At 40.6% G+C, this 16,804-nt stretch overlaps 1 protein-coding gene across 1 annotated transcript in view; it reads right to left on the bottom strand.

Moving 5' to 3' along the window:
- The window catches only part of adamts2 (ADAM metallopeptidase with thrombospondin type 1 motif 2), a 151,444-nt gene that overhangs the window by 121,876 nt on the left and 12,764 nt on the right, over window positions 1–16,804 (bottom strand). Inside the window, exon 3 of the mRNA XM_012959749.3 lies at window positions 10,097–10,250. Within this exon, the coding sequence (XP_012815203.2) occupies window positions 10,097–10,250 (154 nt within the window). The remainder of the gene's footprint in view (window positions 1–10,096; window positions 10,251–16,804) is intronic.

Below are 16,804 nucleotides of genomic sequence, written 5' to 3'. Positions count from 1 at the left end.
CTCAATGAGGGGGTGAAAGCCCTTTTGTTTTAGTTTTCTAGGGAGTCCAATTTAGTTTGCAGTTCTAGAGAATGCTGGGTGGAATGTTTAAGTTGTGGGACACTGCAGCTATAATATGGCCTCTCATTACCACTTTGTTTGCCTCCGTAAGGCTAACGTGGGAGGTAACACTAAACTCATTCCCTTTGAAGTATTGGTAACACTTAACTCTCCCTTTGAAGTATTGAAGCAGGTGAGTATGGAGGGCTTCCTGTATTTGGGGCATTTTTTTAAAAATGGGCCTTTGGCATTAATGGTTGTGGGAAGCAGACATGGTCAGTGTATGTGTTTTGGGGATTAGAATAAAAGGTAATTAAGCCCTCTGCGGTGTAACTCCCTCCATACATCAAGTAGTTGGTGTGAAAATTTCTTACATTTTTGGAGGCCCTAGAGTGGGTGGGGTGTGATTTCTGAGAGGGGTTCGGGGAATTGATCTTTCCCAGGATCTAGACAAATGTTTGAGTCTCCTGCCATCAACAGGATAACCTTTTTACGAGTTTTAATTTTTTTAAGCAATTAACAACCTGGATTTCTCCATTGTGCTGGGTAATTCTGAAAATGCCAGTGCTCTAGTGGCAAATCAGCGACTGCCCCTTATGGCCCTAAAACCAATAAATACCCATGAACACAGCGCTGTATCAAAAGCAGCGTTATCATATGTTTCTTCCATGAACAGTGTTGATGAAAAATCAAGGATGAACATAAGTTCACTCTAGAAGAATTTATGGAACGCACAGGTAATTTATTATGGCTTAGAGACAGAAAGCACACATATTTAAGGCGACTCCTTTAGCTTCTGAGCACAAAGACACTATTAGCTTATTAATTTCGACATTGAAATCAGCACCTAAGGGTACATTCCCTAAAATGGGCTGTTATTCTAGCAGCCATACAAGGATTTCCAGACTAAAGGGAAAAAGAACTGCTAACACAGAATCAGAAGCAGTATCCAATGAGTATTTTAGGGATTATAATACCAAGTCGTGGTACCCCCATGCACATAACAAGCGAGTGCCACAGCCCAATTATTATGAGTATATCATTACATGATATAGGCAGGTGAGTCGCATTTACCGCTCCTACATCACATGCATGTACATAATGAACGAGCAGGGAGTCTCAGTCATTAAGCGCAATTCATGTTAAATAACATGGCCACTCTACCTTTTGTTTCACCCAACCAGAGTGTGGGCTCTAGTAGCAATTTTATGCTGATAGGTGCCCTATAAGTGAGCATATGATCAGGGGAGGGCCAAGCCAACTGAGTGCCCTAAGCAACCCATTTGGCCACCTCCCCCCCGCAACCTCTCCCCCACTGCATGTGTGCACGCAGGCGCTCATTGTCGTTGCAGGGGTAATTGTCCACACAATGATAAGCGGCTGGGTCAATGACAAGGGAGCACAGACTAGGGCAGGGGTAGGGAACCAGATGTGGCTCTTTTGATGGCTGCATCTGGCTCGCTGTCAAATCTTTAATAAAAAAAAAAAAACGAGGGGCGTGGCCTGCGCTCGGCGGATAGAAGACGCCTTCTAAGCCTTAGAACACGTCTTCTATCTGCCAAGCGCAGGCCATGCCCTCCTCTGCATCGAATCCGGCATCCTTGGGACCCACCCTACCTTGCCCCGCAGCCAAACATATTATATGGCTCTCACGGAATTACATTTTAAAATATGTGGTGTTTATGGCTCTCTCAGCCAAAAAGGTTCCTGACCCCTGGACTAGGGGTAGGCAGGAGAGGTACCTGCCTTGAGCCCCCTAATCACTGCGCTCTAGGCAGGTGCCTCTTCTGCCTACCCCTAGTGATTTATTGCCGCTAATGAGAGCAGCACACTGAATATTTGCCTGTATGTGCAGACAGTAATCTTCCACACTAGGATTCTCACCTCCAAACCTTTATCACAGCAAAAGGTAACCTTACCCCTCCATGTATAATGAAAGATAATGTTTTTTTAAGCAGCTTTCCAAAATGCATGCATTAAAATTTCCATTGGTTTTCAAATTAATTTATAAATGTAAGTGCAGGCAAAAGCACTGTTTGTTTATTCCTTTCTGTTCTTTGGGTCTTGCGGTTTAAACAAAGTAAAATAAGTCAGGCCTCCTGCAGGTTTTATAATCAGCTGTAACTAAAAATGACAAATCGTTAAAAAATTGTATTCACATATTAGTAAATGCCCCCATTGTGTAAAAAACAAGAATGTGCCAGTGAATTATACTGTTATAAATATAGAAGAAATGTGCTAAGAAAAGTTACATTTCTCTGCAAAGCCTACTAGTCCTACTCAAAACTTTCCCAGGCTGTGCAGGGGAGCCGACACTTAGCACACTGCACTATAGAATAGGAACCAACTGGCAGCTAGGCTGACCTGATAGGCAGGGGCGCTTCTGCCATTAGGCGAGTTGAGAAAAAAGAAAAAAGCCGCTCCTGGTAACTTTAAGAGCCGAATTTCCGGTTTTTAAACCGGAAATTCCGCTCTTCTAGTGCAGAGAGCGCAATTGCGCTCTCTGCACTAGCGATCTCACCGCCCCCGGACCCGCTCCTGCGCTCAGAAGGTAAGTGCTGGGGAGTGGGGGGGGGGGCGGCATTCAGGAGCCGCCTCAGGCGGCGATATGTCCACAATCGCCCCTGCTGATAGGCAACTGAAGCCTGTCTTTGCTTGTGTGACTGCAGGGCTGTGATTGGCTATCCCCCTTCTACTGGGCCCATGCCTCATTGAAACACAGACAGGGACAGTAGCAGATCTACAGGAAGCTCCAAGAAAGGTACCATTTTTAAAGCTAATGATAAGCTTTAGCCCAGAGTGAAACCAGCACCATTCTTTATTGCCTAGAAGATTGGAAGGGTTTTTAGTTAGGCCAGTGCTCTCCAAACGGCGGCCCATGGGCCACATCTGGCCTGCGGCCCCTCCCTGTGGCCCTCCCCCTCCCACTTGTCTGGCTGCTGTGACTGCTTACCTTTGTATAAGCTTTAAAGGAGAAGGAAAGGCTAAGTCACTTGGGGGTGCCAAAATGTTATGCACCCCCAAGTGACTTTAATCGCTTACCTTGTACCCCGGGCTGGTGCCCCTGTTAGGAGAAAACAGCACCAGCCTGGGGTAGCTGTGAGCGTCTCCTCTTCCCTCTTCATCCTTTGCGCTGAGGAATTGCTCGCTGCAGGCACCCCGGTTTTCTCCTAACAGGGGTACCAACCCGGGGTACAAGGTAAGTGATTAAAGTCACTTGGGGGTGCCTAACATTTTGGCACCCCAAAGTGACTTAGCCTTTCCTTCACCTTTAAATGGTATCAGTACTGAGATTAACTGCCCCCTCTGCATGGTTCACACCTTAGATTAAGGTTGTAAACCCCAGCATTGTTTACACCTGTCATTTTCTGTAATTTTCACACCATTAAACCCCTGTATTGCTCTCTGTGTGTGCAATACTCTGCCTGCCCTATGCTGCCTGTGTGTGCCATACTCTGCCTGCCCTATGCTGCCTGTGTCTGCCATGCTCTGCCTGCACTATGCTCTGCCTGTGCACATACTGTGCCTGTACTCTGCTTGCCCTATGTGCTATCCACAGGGTAGGTATATGGATTTAATGGTATGTCTTAATATGACATAACTGTTTTCACATATGAATGAAAGGGTGACATTCCTTCAAGTTGACTATGTCCTTTTTCACACCCAGTTAAGGACCACACTCCCACACCCAGGTTAACAGAGGCAGAAATTGGATTATCCCACAGTTTACATTGTGCACCCTTCCCTTACTTCTATGTCAAACTACAAGCTCTGTACTCATTAGTGTAAAATACACAAAGAGTATTCTTCCCATGAACTCTTGCTAAACCCCCACCAAAGGAAACACCAGCTAACACGAAGGCATAAAGAGCATAACCACCAACAACAAACCATATGTTCATTCCAAATCTTTAAAAGGCTATAAATGACTCAATAAAATGGACAATAAAACAAAATATCTCTTTAGCACAAAACAATCCCTGTAGGAACAACAATCAATTAAAAAATGCACATTTATTTCTGGTACAAAGAAAGTCAAAGAGCAGCACTTATACACTAATGGCTCCAGATCTTTGCTTACCATAGCTAAACTTCTGCTATGTCAATAAAAAGTCAATAACAATAGTAGAGGGTCAGCTGATATAAGAACCAAGTCCAAATAAATAAAGTTGTGTAAGAAACAAATATAAAGTCCTTTATGAAAACATTTATGTATTAGATACTTAAATGCAGAATACAATATTGTTACCAATGATCTCAAAACAGAACATCATACATAGTTACATAGTTAATTTGGGTTGAAAAAAGACACACATCCATCGAGTTCAGCTCCTCTGTCATCATTACACTCATATATATAAGCACCAATTCTTAACATCATGAGCAACCAATAACACATTTTCAAGGCACTCCTGGAAAAATCATCCAAAAGCAGAGTTGAACTGGACTGGTGGAGTAAAATGTTAGTGGGCCCTGCCAGCCTAGGCCCGCTACCTGCCAGGACTGGGGCGGGGAGTTTGGCTAGCTGTGGCCACAGTAGCCATGGCTGGATGGGGGTTGGTACATGCCAGGAGTGGAAGGGTACACAGTGGTCAGTAGCAACGTGATCCCAAAAAAATGACAACAAAACAGGGCAGAACAATAATAATAGACCTTATGTCCATGTAGGTCAGCATGATATCAAATTCACACCATACACAACATTTTGGGGAGCTATGCACCCTAATCCGTTCGAGTCCCACTTACTATGTCAGAACGCTTATCTGACAATGACATCATACACTCCATAAGCTTGCCATAAATTTAAACATCTTTGCTCAATTTGGCCCCATAAATGCAGGTCATTGGCTAATCTGATCATTCTGTAGGTCTATAGGCACCCGTCAGACTAGAACTCACCCAACAGGATTTATAAATAGTACAGAAAAAAGTACAAAAAAAAAACAGCTCATACATGAAAAACTGTTCAATGAGCATTTTTATGTGAAATAAATTTTCTAATAATATGTGGCAGTGGTATTTACATATCAACATATTTTTAATTTGCATCTTTTTCCTTGAAATGCTGTTTTGTTATACTCTGCAGCTTCCCTCACACAATACCTGTCAAAGGCAAATAAACACACACTCCATTTATTAGACAATGTAACATAACATGTCCTTGCATTGAGTGGAAGCGCGGTGGCTAATATAAGTCAAAGGGAACATTTTTCATATAAATTCAAAAGCATATTTATGTAAAATAAATTTTATTTTAATTTGGGCCACTGGAATCTACCAAATGCTTTTATTATTATTGCTATAGTGCTGCCTCTTACTCATTGGAGCCATTGAGCCTCCAAACAAATCAAGGGTATCTGTACATGCCAAGCCTCATCAGCCAATAAATAGGGAGAACTTGCATTTATGAAGTATGTATATGTATATATATATATATATATATATATATATATATATATATATATATATATTTATAAATATATATATGTGTGTGTGTGTGTGTGTGTAGATATGTATGTTTCTGTGACAAGTCTCTTATTTGGATATAAATTATCAGTTAGTTAAGTTGTCTGAGAGAAAAATATAATTATATGTATGTATTATAAAGGGAAGAATGTACCTTATATCATTAACTATAAGGAAAAAAATTGCGAAGGAGTTCCACCAAAGGCCAAGAGCTTTTATACAGGGCAAGGAACCAGTGGCGTAGCGAGGGGGGTGCCGAGGGGGCCATGGCCCCGGGCGGCGTATCAGAAGGGGCGGCGGCGGCTCCTTCTCTCTTACAGGCAACAGGCGCTTTTATAAGGTTGCGCCCGTGCGTATGACGTCACACGTCAGCGACGAGGCGCAACCTTATAGAAGCGCCTGTTGCCTGTAAGAGAGAAGGAGCCGCCGCCGATGGTCTGTTGGGGGTATGTACTATGGGGGAAATTGGGGGCACTGTGTGGGGGCTACTGTCTATGGGGAAATTGGGGCACTTTCCATGGGGGGGGCCAGGTCTTTGTGGGGTATTGTGTATGGGGGCACTTCCTATTGGGGGCACTGTGTATGGGGCAATTGGGGCTCTGTGTATGAGGGCACTTTCTATTGGGGGGCAAGGTCTTTGGGGGGTATTGTCTATGGGGACACTGTGTATGGGGCAATTGGGGCACTGTGTATGGGGGCACTTCCTATTGGGGGCACTTTGTATGGGGCAATTGGGGGCACTGTTTATGGGGGCACTGTGTATGGGGGAACTTTCTATTGGGGGAACTGTGTATGGGGCAATTGGGGCACTGTGTATGGGGGCACTTTCTGTGGGGGGGGCAAGGTCTTTGGGGGGTACTGTCTATGGGGGAACTGTGTATGGGGAAATTGGGGCACTTTCTATGGGCAATTGGAGGCAATGTGTGTGGGGGCACTGTGTATGGGGCAATTGGGGGCACTGTGTATGGGGGTACTGTCTATGGGGCAGTTGTATGGGGGGACCGTGGCCAGAATAGCGTTAGGGGGGCCTGGCCAGCATAGTGTTAGGGGGCACTGTGGTAGGGTGACCCTAATACTTTTTATGTCTGTGTGTCCTGTACTGATGGGAGGGGCCCCGTGATTTCTGATGGCGGCCCTGCCACCATGGGCAGCCACGGACGCACAGCTGAATCCACTTTTGACAATTATGACATGCGCACCGCATTTCAAATTCAATCAAAAAAAAAAAAAAATTTAATGCTGCTTTTTTTATTTTGTCTATTTTTTTTAAGAATAACTAAATAGAGGGGCGGCAAATTTCCGGTCGGCCCCAGGCGACGAAAGCCCACGCTACGCCACTGCAAGGAACTCCAGGGTGACTTCTAATATTCTCATTTTTACAACAGGGGGCACATTACATATTATAATACACAAGTTTCAGTGAGTCATGTGACAGAAATGACATCACTGAGCACTGAATTTAACTGATGATATTAATAAGCAGCATTTATGAAAATACGATTTACAGGCTAAGCAGCATTTATAAAAATACCATTTACAGGCTATTCATGACTCTTGTGAATGATAATGTTAATAAACTGTCTTTGCTCAAGTTTTAAGGTGTTTTGTGTGTTTTAACCGAGTCCAAGATGACATCTAAACAGAAAAAGGAGCAGCACTTTAGGCTGATACCACACGGGCATATTCTCGGTAAGCCGAAAAATGCTTGCCAAGAATACGCCCCGCTACTGTAAATGTATCCTACCTTGTGCCTGCACCCGAACTAATGGAATACACTCAGGTACATTCACGTGTAGCCGATATCCGCCAAAAAAGACTTCATATCTTCAGCAGATATCAGCTACATGTGCCTGCACCTGAGCGTATTCCATTCATTCGGGTGCAGGCACAGATAGGATCTTATGGCGTTATTTTTGGCAAACGATTTTTGGCTTGCCGAAAATATACGCCATACTCAAAGGGGCACATTTAATAATCCACGAACGTCTGAAAGCGTCCGAATGCATTTTTTTCGTAATGATCTGTATTTTTGCGATTTTTTAGTAACCGTCACGATTGTTGCGTATTTTGCGCAACTTTTTCGTCGCCGTTACGACTTTATCGTATATTTTTCGCGACTTTTTCGCCGCCATCGCGAAACATTCAGATTCGGTTTTCCACCGTTTACTATAGCGCAATGCGAAAAAATTACGACGGCGACTAAATAATCGTGCAAAATACAATAAAGTCGCGACAGCGCCAAAAAATAATGACAAATATGAAACAATCGCGACGGCGACGAAAAAAATCGCAAAATTTTCAATTCCAATCCGTTTTTTCCCATTCGGGATTCGGATTCGGGGATTAGTAAATGTGCCCCAAAGTGTGGCATCAGCCTTTATCCGGAGCACAAGAATGGAAAGCTCATTCATATTTCATAAAAAGTCAGTTGACCGCTAACTGCCCATTACAAGCAGGACCACATGTTGCCTTGCAACATGCAAGAACCACAAAATAACCTCTTATTCAGAAACACTATCACCAATGATTTGTAATAAACATGCAAACCACTACATGTGGACTATATACTTTTGGCCTACAGCATTAATAAATGCAGTGGTGTAACTAGTGTGCACCAGGCCCCCTCCTCTCAAAAAAATCTTTGGAGAACACATCGGTCGCTACCCAGTCCCTTGCCCACCCACTCACCACCAGTAGGAGAGTTGCTGGGGAAGGGAGATTTCTTTACTGCTATAGAAGAAGCAGACCCCATTGTCCTTGTTCAGCTGGCCCCCGGGGCCCTCCCATGACCGCGGGGTCTGCTTCCTCTATAGTTATGCCACTGAATTAATGTCAGAAAGCTACTTAGAATTTCTTTCACTGCACAAAGAAAAATCTTTTCATTGTTTTGGTGGATATCCCCTTCCAATGATTTGGAACGATTTAATGGAAACTCTAATAACATTTCAAATGCAGCCAAACTATAGCCATGTTTCACGATGAATTTTTCCATACTGTTTTTCAGACACAAAATTGTTTATTATTATTAATGTGCTCCCTCGACCAAACATTTTTTCTTATTTAAAGGAGAACGAAACCCAAGTTTTGAAAATGTCTTTAGAGCATTTGCCACATGTTCCTCTCCTGAACCGCCGTAGTGAAACTTCTCCCACTTACTTAGTTTTTCTGCACCATGCCGGAGTTATTTTCAGCCGCAGCATTACTTGCGACGGCCATCTTTTTATCGATCGCGTCACTTCCTTCTGGCTTGTAACATCAGCGTTGGCCTGGGGAAATCTGTAGGGCTGTGTGAGCATGCGCTTGGCTTGGGGGAGTGAAAATGCGCATGCGTACGCCCTAATCTCACTTCGTTGTGTGGCAAAAGGAAGCTGGAATCTTTTATAGGAGTGTACAGTATTTTTTACTTTGATTTATTATTGCTGGAATGGAAGAAGTCTAATGCAGGAAAGCTAATGGTAAGTAGCTCTTCACGTACAGGGCAACAAGCTGAGCTTAATTTGTAAATAGGGTTTAGTTCTCCTTTAAATCATGCACCAAAGAATATTTGTGCGACAACTAAATAAACATCAATTACATGAGAAGGAAAGGTTCAATCTGCTTTAACAAAAAGTCAGCTTTTTACTCTACTGTGCATGTGTCAGCCCCAGAATATTGAAGTAAGGAGAAGGGAAGAAGAGTATCATCTGCTCACCTGTACCCTGTGCCAATGCAGTTTTCTGCTAACAGAAACACCAGCCCAGGGTATCAGGTAAGTCATTACAATAACTAGAAGGGTGTCTAACTTTTGGCACCCCCACTGATTGATCTTTTCCTTTTCCTTTAAAGCCAAATGTTAGGCACCCCCAGTGATTGTAATTGCTTACCTTATACCCTGGGAAGGTTCTGCTGTTAGGAGAAAAACGCACCAGTCAGGGGAAGCTGTGAACGAGCGACCCTCTTCCTTCTCTCGTCTATCTTCGGAAACCCGGGCCTGCACATGTGCAGTAGAGTGAAAATGACGTTTTTTTTCAGCCTTTCACTCTACTCCACATGCACAAGCGGTGCAAAGACAGAAGAAGTAAGAGGATTCTCTTGCAGCTTCCCCGGGCTGGTGTGTTTTCTCCTAACAGGAGCGCCAGTCTGGGGTATCAGGTAAGTCATTACAATCACTGGGTGGTGCCTAACATTTTGGCACCCCCCCCCCCAGTTATTTTACCTTTCCTTCTCCTTTAAAGGTATTACAATTTTATCAACATCTATATTGCTAGGCCGGTAAAATACTGGACGAGTGGCAACCCTATTTCTGACTAAATATACCTTTTGGTATTTTGATGACCTCCTACGGGAAAAATCCATGCACAGTTTGATCCAGAGTATTTTTACAGTAGACAACAATGGGTATAAAGCCGTTTGTCTCACTCTGTATTGTTGATGTAGAGCAAATTGGCAACGATTCCCCTGCTGTTTTAGTGCAATGTGTGGCCCTAATAAACAATAACCTTTAATATATCAGATCTTTGATATAACCAGATTTTCACAGCTAATAAAGGTTTTCAACAAGGCAAATATAGAAGTTGCTGTCTATTTCAAGCATCGTTTCTCAGTAACTTACCATTAAGTTGAATGTCAGTGTTATTGCCTTGAAAAGACTTTAATACAGCCGATCTCCGATAAACAATATGAACTCTCCCTTCATCTTCTCCTTCCTTGTCTTTTTCCAGTGGTTCAATAAAAAATTCTTCTTCTTCTGTGCGAATTATACCAGCCTAAAATGAAACAAAATCATATCTGCTGCAAGTTTATTTATTTACACATACATATTGTCTAGCATATACAAAGCTATTTTCACATGTTCGTTACAGAAATAATGAGCTTCTTCAGTAAGGGAGATATTGACAGAGGTACACAAGGGTAGTATAACACATTTTGTTTGTTAAAACTGAACATTAGAGGATCTAAGCCCAAAAAAGTAGTTGATGTAAACTTTTTATCAGGGTGCATCTCTAATTATTTTGCAGTTTACATTCATTTTTTATTTTTATTTGCATTTTTAACTGCTAATACCAGGTGTTTGGGTCAATGGAGAGTCAGCAACCTTAGGGTTACTGAATAAAGGAAGAGTACAGCAAGAAGGGTTGCTGAGATGCTGAACTTCAACAGACCTGTCCAGCTGACAACCTGGTATAAGCAGTCTAAAGTTGGTTAAAATGCTAATATCTCAAAAACCACTACAAAGGTGCTCGGAGGCTATGAATAATTTTATATCAGTTCATTTTTTTTGGGTATAGTTCCCATTTAACAGGGCCAGATGGCTGATGTTCTCAAGAGGTTTAACCAGTGCAGAAATGCTGCTGAGCATGCTACGACTGTACATAACAATACACAAGCAAATTCCTAGTTACAGAAAAATGCAAAAAAGAAAAAAACAAACACTGCTCTAGAGAACAGCTTTTCCCTGTTATTGGTATAATGCAGCACCTCAACGTTTTATTAGTAATCACTGCAGCACCCAGTTGAAAAACTTTCTGTGGGATTTAAGGTGTTTACAAGTGTGGGTAATATCTTTTTTTTATTGTATTTTTATAAGGATTACAAACTAGTAAACAAACAATTACTAACAAAGTAGCATTTGCAAGACAGTATTTACAATCTAGCATACTTTTCACTTTGTATATTTGAATGAAGGGATTGTCAATCTAAACAAGAATGGGAGACTGTGAGTTAGAAAGAATTAGAAAGAAAGAAACAAAAGAAACAAATAAAGGGAGAGAAAAAAACATAGATATATAGAAAGAAGGGAGAATTGGGAGAGAGAGGGTTGTGGGAGCACTCCAAGGCTAAACAGAGTTTACAAATACAATGGAAATGCGACTGATCTGGCCAAATTAACTACAAGCATACAAAGATGAGAGGGGGATTGACCAATGCACATTCCCTGGTTCCCTGTTTCATAAGTAAATGATCTATGCCAATGCATGTATTTGCAGCAAACTGGGGTTTTTAGTTACAAAATTATGATCATAAGATTGGTAAGCCACTATACCACGTCAAGGTAAACCCCGTATGGCGGTCCTTTCTATTTACCTCTGGTCATATTTTTCAAAGGCCGACACTCCCGTGCACTGTTGCCATTTCTGACCTGGGGGCTGGTTTGAGTCAAAGGGCTTAGTCCACCCCCATGCCTTCAGCTTTTATAGAGAGAGATTGCCAAGGCCACTGCATTGGTTCTACAGGCTTAATCCTCCCGCTTGTGGCTTATAAAGGAGAAGACTGCCAATTAAATAACACCCATTTTTTTAAAGGCATAAGACCACCATTAAAGGGACGGGTGTGGGGGTGCTGCAACCACATGGAAGTTTGGCGTGGTATGGTGGCTTACCAATCTTATGATCACAATTTTGTAACTAAATACCCCTGTTTTTTGCAAATACATGCACTAGCATAGATAATTTACTTATGAAACAGGGCACCAGGGAATGTGCATTGATCAATCCCCCTCTCTTTTTTGTATGATTGAAAGGGTACCTACCTCATCTATACTAAATCAGAATGTTTCTCGGTTTAAACAGAATCCAGGGAAGCCATATCTTGGTATAACTTTTCAAAACTGCTTATGAATAAGTATATCAAGTCTTTTCTCAAAACTTTTTAAGTCCATTTGTTTTGCTGTAGGCAGGGTTAGTGATGTAGAGGTATCAATTACTGCAGCATTTAGAAGAAAGGAAATTTTGGAGGAAGTCTGGCCATAAAGAATAAAAGATATGGGACAATATTTTAGTTGACTTTCTTGCCTTTGTGGTGGGCATATTGGGGAATGATCTGCTCATTTGGCGACCTTGCCATTGAACAGAACTTTCAGTGTGCGGCCAGTTTTATCCTAGAGATTAACTCAGCTCCCAAAATGCTTTTCTGTGTAAAGGAATGAATAATAAGTTCTTTCTGATAAACATTCACTATTGGGATAACACTGCATCGCAGGGTAAATTGCAAGAATTTTTGGTATAGCTCTAGAAAATTCCAGGATGAGTGTTATTTTTGACAGTGTGGTAGTGCATTTCCACACTCCCTAATCAATCCCTTTAATGGGAAAAATGTATTATATGTGTATATATTGATGATAGATATAGTATTATATATAGATATAGGTATAATATTTACCATATATATTTACATATGTGTGTTATTGATGGGTGTTTTCTTAAAACAATAATTTCAAATGCATAAACAGGTATGGATTTCTTATAGGGTGGAAAGGTTCTATATTGTTGTCTTAATCTTTTGTGTCTGACATTACCATGGAAACTTCATGACTGCACACATCTCTAGGGAGACCTTTGTTTTAACAACCTAGATTCTTATTATTCCAACTGCTCACATCTTCTCAGCAACATGCAAGCGTACATAAAAAAGAGCAAGACAGCTTTAGTGCAAATACCACATTTGCAATTATTATGCAATCTAATATAAGGATGTGTTTTTTTCTTTATTTACCATACTGAGAACTTTGTAGTGCAGTTTAGTAAAATATTATCTTTAAGACTCTACTGGGTTCGTTTAAAAATGGGGGGAGACTATATATTTTTATATTGTATTATCGTTTCTGTTTATTTTGAGTTCATGTTTTATTTACTATTCTTTTCCAATGATTTGGGGGAAAAAAGAAAGATATTTAGCAATTTCTGTACATATGCTTTAAAGGAATTCTTTCATGATTTTTATGTTGTAGTTTTTATAACTAAATTTTTTTTTAGTTGTAATATTGTTGTGCAGGCAGCCATCTCAGTGCATTGTGCCCGATTCTCAGCTTTCAGTAGGAGGCAATGTGTCAGGAAAGTCCTTGTAGCACACAAGTTCATACAGGGAAGTTGCTGAGGTGGGAATAATCAGTGTAAGGAAACAGTTGAAGCAACAGAAGGAACACCACACAGTAATTTGTCCAGTGGACCAGTCTATGTTTGGAATATGATGCTGTGGCCAAGACAGACCCAAGGCTTTCCTTTTGCGTGTATACACCCCCAGTGATTCCCCATTTTTTTTTTTTTTTTAATCTTTGTTTTTATTTTCTCGTCATCAGACATTTCTGTTACAATATTTATCATCAAACTCCATTTTTAAATTTCACAGGGAACCTTCATTGTCATCAGCTAAGATACTCTCTAAAGGTACTCATGTCGCACCAGTGCAGCATAAAGAAACTTCTCCAGATCTAAATACCCCCATGAAATAAGATTCTGTACAGGTATGGGACCCAATTATCCAGAATGCGCAGTACCTGGGGTTTTCCGGATAAGGGATCATTCCGTAATTTGGATCTCCTACCTTAATCTACTAAAAAAAATATTTAAACAGTAATTAAACCCAATAGGATGGTTTTGGCTCTAATAATTATTAATTGTATCTTTGTTGGGATGGAGTATAAGGTACTGTTTTATTATTCCAGAGAAAATAGAAACCATTTTTAAAAATGTGAATTATTTGATTAAAATGGAGTCTATGGGTTTCCGGATAAGGGGTCCAATACCTGTACCACTAAGTAATTGCACATTGTCTAGTTTCTTTTTGTATTTGTTTTTCTTGTTATGTACAACATACAATGATTGCACGTGTATGACTGTAATCGTATCTTTTGTACATTTCAATAAACAGAATTGTTACAAAAAAGTGTAGTGAGGTCCCAATTATAAAGGCCAACAAACCAACAACCTGACCACTCCCTCAGTCCACCCAGCTACTCCCATCATCTGACTAAATCCTGTTCACTCCCAGAAACCTCACCCCAAAGTGACCCACATGTCTCTCGGGCCACAGGCTCCTGTCTGGACTGTCCAGTATTCCATGATGGAGACCTTAATGGTGGTTAGGCACTACTAAGAGTCAGTTAGCCCTTTAAAAGGGTAGTGCAATCCTTACCTTAATAACAGTATGTATGTATGTATGTATAACTTTATTTATAAAGCGCCACAAGGGTATGCAGTGCTGTACAGTCTTACAATATACAAAATTACACACAGGGAGGACAAGTGTTATAATAAAGAGTATGAGATACAGTAGGAAGGAGGTCCCTAGAGCTTACAATCTAAGTGTCTACAAAATGGCAGCTGTCTTCTATTCCAAGACTGTATTATTTATATAGTGTAAGTGAAGATTATTTTGCTTGACAAACATGATAGGAATACATCTGGGATTATTTCTTAGGGTGACAGGTCCCCTTTAAATCTTTAAAACCGTGGAAAATATTCAAATTAAAAAAAAATCATCATCTTCACAATAAGTCACGCACTGGTAATTTAATACAGATAACTAAAACAAATGCAGTCATTAGAATCAAAAGTTACGTTTTTTATGGAACATGGCCACCACCATCTGGCCACCATCACAGCTTTGTTTGTAACAACAGGTTGGGAAGGGACTTGTGGGAGCTTTTAAAATGATTCCCTTAAAGGTATAAGCTTTTTTTTTTACTTTTGCAGTTTTCTTTGCAAAAGAATAAGTCATAAATATATACATAAAATGGCTAGAACTATGTAATCAAACAACAGCTCAATCCTTATAGTTTTTGTGGGCATTTCAGTAATTGTAACTGTAACACTGTTAAGCTAATTCCCACTTTTATCAGGAGCTGTAATTGAAACATTAATATTTTTTTTCCCCTATATCAGGTTCTCAACCTGTGGGTCGGGACCCCTCTAAGGGTCAAACGACCCTTTCACAGGGGTCGCATAAGACCATCAGAAAACACATATTTCCGATGGTCTTAGGAATAATTTTATGGTTGGGGGTCACCACAACATGAGGAACTGTATTAAAGGGTCGCGGCATTAGGAAGGTTGAGAACAACTGCCCTATATGTTCAGATACTAAACATGTAAATCAATTTAAAAAAAAGATTCACATTACATAAAATTCAAAGCAGCCAGTGATACCATAGAAGATTTCATAAGATTCTTGATTCCCTATGCCTAAGCACCTCTCAAATAGGAACCAATAAAATTGAAAGAAAAGATATAATACAGGTATGGGACCTATTATCCAGAATGCTCGGGACCTGGGGTTTTCCAGATAAGGGATCTTTCCATAATTTGGATCTCCATAACTTAAGTCTGCTAAAAATCATTGACACATTAAATAAACCCAATAGGATTGTTTTGCCTCCAATTATATCTTAGTTGGGATCAAGTACAAGGTACTGTTTTATTATTACAGAGAAAAAGAAAATTTGCTTATAATGGAGTCTATGGGAGATGGCCTTTCCGTAATTCAGAACTTTCTGGATAAGGGATCCCATACATGTACACTCTTTTACTCACATTCAGTTTAAATATGGGTTAAAGGGGAACTGTTATGGCTCTTAAACCATAGTGGATTTTTTTTTTTCGAACAGGTTTTATTATTACTCAGCTTTTGAGAAGTTGCTATTTTGCTGAAGATAATAACTTGTGAAAATAACTCATGTGGTATTGCACTGAGAGGTGAGAGATTCAATTAAGTTTGTGTTATTTTTTATTAAAGGAGACATATTGTGTAAAACACAATATGCTGTATACTCTTTTAAATTAAGAAGGAATGTGCTTAAAAGAGATGTGCTTCAAGTTGATTTTTTGAAAAATTTCCTCAAAAATCCTACTATGTGTTCCACTTCCTGCTGTCTCCTTTCCCAGGCTGCAGAGGGGAGTCGGTGGAATTCAGCACACTGTACAATAGGAGAGGAACCAATCAGCAGCTAGAGGGACCTGATAGGGAACTGTCTTTGCTTGTGTGAATGCAGGGCTGCGATTGGCTATGCCCTTCCTACTGTGCAGGTAGGGACCATTAGAACATGCCCTCCCCTTATTTAAAACACAGATAGAGACCGTAGCTGAGCTATAGAGAGCTCCAATAAAGGGTCATTTTTAAAGATAATGATAATTTTTTTGCACAGAGTGAAATCGGCACCATATAATAATCATTACTGCTTACAAGACTAGAGGGATATCATTAATTATGTCTCATTTAACAATCATGTTTTGTAACTATTACTGTCTCATTATACCTACACTGTATAAGTTACGGGTCTCTTTGGGAGTCAGCTAAAAGCAACCTGCTTCCTCACCCATCCCCCTGACCTCATACCACTAGAAACAGAATAGAATGTCAACCATTAAACTTTGCAAGCACTATTTTTATTTCAGAGTCCCTACATGGCACATATATTGAAAATATTATGCATACCAGGCATCAAACTACACTAAGAAGCCTTGGCATTCATGTTATTAACTTTCTATGTAAGGGTATGTCTTGTAAAATGCAAGACATCTCATAAAAACATCTACTTTTAGCAACG

The sequence above is a fragment of the Xenopus tropicalis genome, chromosome 3, assembly GCF_000004195.4.
Source record: "Xenopus tropicalis strain Nigerian chromosome 3, UCB_Xtro_10.0, whole genome shotgun sequence".
NCBI classification, from domain to species: Eukaryota; Metazoa; Chordata; class Amphibia; order Anura; family Pipidae; genus Xenopus; species Xenopus tropicalis.
The sequence above is the reverse complement of the archived record's forward strand: the minus strand, read 5'-3'. Positions and strand labels throughout refer to the sequence as shown.